The sequence below is a fragment of the Empidonax traillii genome, unplaced genomic scaffold (assembly GCF_003031625.1).
Source record: "Empidonax traillii isolate 1590-97213 ecotype Southwest subspecies unplaced genomic scaffold, ASM303162v1 scaffold427:size767076, whole genome shotgun sequence".
NCBI classification, from domain to species: domain Eukaryota; kingdom Metazoa; phylum Chordata; class Aves; order Passeriformes; family Tyrannidae; genus Empidonax; species Empidonax traillii.
In genome coordinates, this window is record NW_020955620.1 from 567,053 (window position 1) to 572,117 (window position 5,065).

Here is a 5,065-nt window from a genome sequence, read left to right on the forward strand (position 1 = left end):
AGAGACTATGGTTCTGGGTTTCAGTGGGGATTTTGCGACAGCTCTTCACATTATTTGCCTGGTGGATGCTGTATTGTGGGGAAGAAACCAGCATTTTCCTGCTCACAGGCACAAAAAGAAGGGTGGCACAGACTTGGAAAGGATGCCCAGTGCACTTAAGTCCTGTGTCTCTCTATTTATGAGATGTATAGCATAGGTCTTGTTTCCAAATCAGGAGCTATAGCTCATGCTTGTTTATGAGAAGGAAAAAAAAAAAAAAAAAAAAAAAAAAAAAAGCAGGTCTGAGACATGATGCAGCACAAGCCTCATGCCACGGGAAATATTCCCCTGCCCATAAAAGGTCCTGGCTCAGGGCACCAGTTCACAGCCACTACAGAGGCCACCGAAATGAGTTCCTTTTTGATTTGGAAAATGGTGTCTTGCTTTTCTGCTTGAGGAAGAGAGAAATTCTCGGGTGCTCTGTTCTGCTGTGCAGTTTGTGGTACCAGATTTAATAAAGGGATGCGTGGGAGGGAACACAGAAGGGAAAGAGAAAGGAGACAAGCAGGGGGAGCAGGCAGCTGCACTGCATCACAGAGCACTGGTCTGCAGTGCACGGTGCCAGAGCTGGGGGAGGCAAAAGGATAGCCAGGCCCCAGGTCCCCTCCTCTCTGTCCTCTCCTCCTGGGAGCAAGACACAGAACTGGCCCTGAGGAGCCCAGAGCGGGAACAGCCAGATGAAGAAGAGGCAAAGCCTGGCCACCCCTCGCTTAATGTGTGGTCATCAGTCTCTGCACCCTCCACTGCACTGGATGCTGGCACACTGTGCCTGTGGGATGTGCCCCACTTGTTGCCAGCATCATCCTCAAAAGATACTGAGGCTGACACCCAAGAGGGGACGAAAAATAGGAGCCTGCCCAAGATACTTCACATCTTTGTCTACAAGTCACAGTACAAACACAGTTCTCAGAAACCAAAGCCTGTCCCCCCACCATGGGCTTGCTATCCCATTTGCTTCCCTTAGTGGCAACCCCTGGGTCTCAGGCTCACCAGCGAGGCCTCAGGCACCCAGGGCAGGACCTCATGTATGCAACAAGTGAGCTGGATAATCACGGTAGGAGGAAGGGAAAGATTGCGCACCAACAAAGGCAGCCCTGGGAAACAATTTTATTGCCAGCAAAATGCTGCGGGTCTTTGTTTAGTGAGTGCACTTCCCATGAAATGCAATTGCTCACTGTGGTTTTAAACCAAGACCACCCTGAAAATGAAGGCAGTTTCCATTAAACTGAATTACTTCTCCCCAAAAACTGGCATGACAATGGTAATGCTGACAAGGAATGATAGCATTAAGTGAGAGCATAACTTATATTTTCTATTAAATCACTGTCATTTCTATTACAAATGGCATCGTGCATGCATGCCATGCTGATTTAAAGCGATAAAGGCTTAGTCATAATTAGTTATCACAGTGCCTAAGCATGAAATACATGTAGCACAAATGTGTAGGCAACACCACACCAAGCCCGGGTCAATATTGGGATCTAAATTGAACTTAGTATTAGCAGATAAGTTGGTGCAATGGTAGTGGTGTCTTTTCAAAAACATTCATATGCCCATCACAAGTGTGACCCTGAAGGCTGTTTGTCACCTCTACCCCACCCTTTCAGCACTCTTCAGAAGTGGTGAGCCAGGAAGTGAAAAGAGGAGCACCAACATATGACTGCCATAGATCTGACCATGGAGATCCAGTAGAAAGCAAGTGCAATGTTCAATTAATGACTCAAATGCCTACAGACTATCAGCAAGGAGAAAGTGGGGTTGCTAAGTCGGCAAAGTTGGACGAGCACTGGTGTTGCAGCAGTCATTCAGGGAAGGTTTCTGCTCTTGAGGATGTTTTCCAAAAGCTGCTGAGCTTCTTGGAGCCCATGGGCTGCTGCCACACTGAGAAGTTTCTCCACTTCCCTGAAGAACATGAAACCTTCATCAAGAAAATTTAGGAGGATGTTTGATTCATTCCTAGCTAAATTTCAATTACCTAGGCTTTTATAAGAGGAACACAGCTACTGAAAATGTCTATAAAGTTAACTCTCCACTATTCAGAAAATTATCTGATTTTCCTTCTGCTTTTCCCTGTGGTCTGAGCACATGTGTTTTGGGTTTGGTGATTTTCTCATCTTAGTTGAAGTAGAGAGGGGTTTGGAGTTCTTGAAATCCCATTCAAAACACGAGTCTGCCTCATCATGAGACGTGCAGTGGAAATTGAAACAAAATGTGCTGGCTTCAAACCACAAGGTTTGCCCAAACAATGCTATTTTAGCTTCACTTAGTTTAAAACTGCTCTCTCCAACCTCAACTTTAATTTTCAGACTTGGAGTAAATGTAAAAAAGTCAAAACTAAACAATACACAAAATCGATGAGTCCCTGTGTTGGGAACTCATCAGCTGTTTGAGCTTCACTTAGCTCCAGGACTAGTCACCACAGCAAATGTACAAAGCACAAGGCAAGTTTTCTTTGGCTGTGGGCCTTGCTGGGAACACTGGTGTGAAGAGTGCACAGGTACATTAGGGAGAGAAATGTGTCCTGAGTGGTTTCAACCCAACCCCCAGGCAGGCAACAGGAAACTTCTCATTGACCCCACTGGATGGCAAGAAGAGTGAAAAGGGAGTTCCCTCAAAAAAGAAAGACAGGTCTTTATTGCAGAAAATTCACATGGCACTTCAATAGCTCTTTCTATACCACTATGGGTCTTGTCCCCTGCCTTGACTGGGAAATCGCGATGGAAATACATATGCACTCAGACCACAGGAATTTTGGGTACTGTGACACCTAATTTTTAAAATCTCATTGGACTAACTGGAGTTTTTGGTTTTCTTGCTGCAGGTGGGGCTGCATTACTGACATTACAAGAAGAGGACATTAGAAATGCCGGAGTAGCTTCATGCGTGGAGTACTTACAGCACCAGGTTCCCCCTCCCACCTCCCCAGGAGGAGCTGGCAATGCAGCTGTAATGGGAAGGAAGAGGATTAACTCAGGTTACCCTTCTTCAAGTGCCACAGTCATGTTTCTGAGTGCCCCCACCACCAGGTTGAAGGAGGAGTGGGGATGGCCCTGCCCCGCAGCCTGCCTGCAGAGGGGAAGAGACAAGCAAAGAAAATGGTAAGAGACATACAGAAGAAGAAAACCTGAGTTAGAATGTTTAAAAGTGAGGTAAGAGCTGGCCTGGTTTTGGCTGAGGTGGAGTTACTTTTCTTCCTAGTAGCTGGTACAGTGCTGTGCTTTGGATTCAGTATGAGAATAATGTAGATAACCCACAGATGTTTTGGTTGTTGCTGAGCAGAGCTTCCCCTAAATCCATGGTTTTCCAGTTTCCCATGATCTGGCAGTGGGAAGGTGCACAAGAAGCTGGGAGAGAGCATGGCCAGGACAGCTGAACTGGCCAAAGGGATATTCCACATCATAGAGCGTCATGCTCCATATATAAAAAAGGGAGGGGGAGTTGGGTAGGAGTTGCCAATTACTTGTTGGGGACAGGTTGGGCATTGGTCAGTGAGTGGTAAGCAACTGTACTGGGCATCATTTGTGTTTCTTGGGTTTTATTGCTCTCTTTTATTATTATTGTTATATTTCACTTTATTTCAATTATTAAACTGCTCTTAACCAACAAGTTCTACCTTTTTCCAATTCTCCTTCCCATCCCACAGGGCTGTGAGGGGAGAGGGGAAATCAGTAAGCGGCCATGTGGTACTTAGTTGCTAGATGAGCTTAAACCACAACAGAGTAAATAAGGAAGAAGGCATGTATAATTCACTGTTCTGAAATGTGACTCCTTTGAAATGTTCAGGCCCTGATTTGGAAAACATCCTTATTCAGAAAAGCACGAAGGCTTCAGCATTTCTCTAGGTAGGGATGTCCTTAATGATGCCTTCTTTGATTACAACTCCTGCTGCTACAGGCATAGTTATTTCAGCCCTTCCTGCAGCTTGATGCTGTTCTATGCCCTGAGCAGACATAAGGGAAACATCCAAAGTGTCCCCTCCTCTCCCCTCACTTTTTGGGTAGCACTGTAACTTTCCCTCTCTCTCATCCTTCCCGTTTCTCACCAAGAGTGTTAGGATTTTGGGCGATGCAGCCCAGGCTCCCACCACAGGTGCGACCACTGTGGGTACCACAGCAAATGCACACACAGGCATGGCTGCCTCACTTATGTGGCAGAAACCTCTTGGGAGGGTGTGTAGAGAGCAGGAAATTAATACGCTGCTGTAACTTGATTTTCCATTGCCTCAGCAGTTCCTGGCTCACTCCCCTCCTGTGCCTGTGCATTTTCCCTGCTGCCCACCTGCAGCTCAAACCTCCCCAAAAGGCTATTCAGCAACACCAGCATTCTCTGCACACTTCCTTTCTTTCACCGATTTAAAAAAAGAGCAATAGTAGGTGGGGAAAGTGGAGCAAAGCATATGACCTATAGTGAGAGGCTGGGAGCTCCACATCTCCCTGCTGCCACCTGTGAACCTCCCTCCTGTTGCTGCAGGACCACTCAGTGCACCTGTCCCCCAAAGCACTGCCAGCTCTTTTTTCTCCTCCCATGCCACAGTAGCCTTTCCCCAGAAGAAGCCAATTTCCCCCAGCAGGACTTGAGGCTCACCTGAACCAGTGCATGGCCATGTCCTCATTTTTTTCCACTCCGGTTCCTGGGTGTGAGACAAGGTAGCAAAGTCACAGACAGATTATACAATACAGCATCCAAAATCCAGCAGTGTGGTGGTACGACATACCACAGAGCCATGTTTATAGTTCCAGCTTATAAGCATGCCTACTCTGGCAGCAAGTTACCCACAGATTGGAGACACATTACCTTGCAAATACCTCTGTCCCAGGATGTGCTGGGCATTGGGGTACCCGAGGCGAGCATACAAATGAGCCACGTGGAAATGGAAATTCTCATAGCACAGTGGGATGTAGAGCAGAAGGAGGCCAGCGATGATTACAGCTGCCAACTGTAAAAGAGGAACAGTCATGAGGCAAGGAAGAAAATAAACTGAGGACCAGCTACAGCAAATATTTCATCTGAGCTCTGAAGCCTCCCA

General features: G+C 46.7%; 1 protein-coding gene across 1 annotated transcript; it reads right to left on the reverse strand.

The window, feature by feature from the left end:
* Nucleotides 1–2,915: 2,915 nt before the first annotated feature.
* On the reverse strand, nt 2,916–4,996 carry LOC114062702 (secretory immunoglobulin A-binding protein EsiB-like). Its single transcript, XM_027894438.1, has 3 exons — nt 4,834–4,996; nt 4,624–4,669; nt 2,916–3,105 (listed from the first exon to the last, which is right to left on the reverse strand). Exons 1-3 carry the CDS (start codon nt 4,994–4,996, stop codon nt 3,015–3,017), a joined length of 300 nt encoding a protein of 99 aa, XP_027750239.1. The 3' UTR covers nt 2,916–3,014.
* Between the last annotated feature and the right edge of the window lie 69 nt (nt 4,997–5,065).

Excerpts from the sequence above, each read along its gene's own strand:
- LOC114062702 (XM_027894438.1), bottom strand. The coding sequence starts at position 4,996 with ATGACTGTTCCTCTTTTACAGTTGGCAGCTGTAATCATCGCTGGCCTC. Across the intron at positions 4,670-4,833 it reads GGGACAGAGGTATTTGCAAG|GAACCGGAGTGGAAAAAAAT; the intron begins GTAATGTGTCTC and ends TCTCACACCCAG. Across the intron at positions 3,106-4,623 it reads ATGGCCATGCACTGGTTCAG|GCAGGCTGCGGGGCAGGGCC; the intron begins GTGAGCCTCAAG and ends TCCCCTCTGCAG.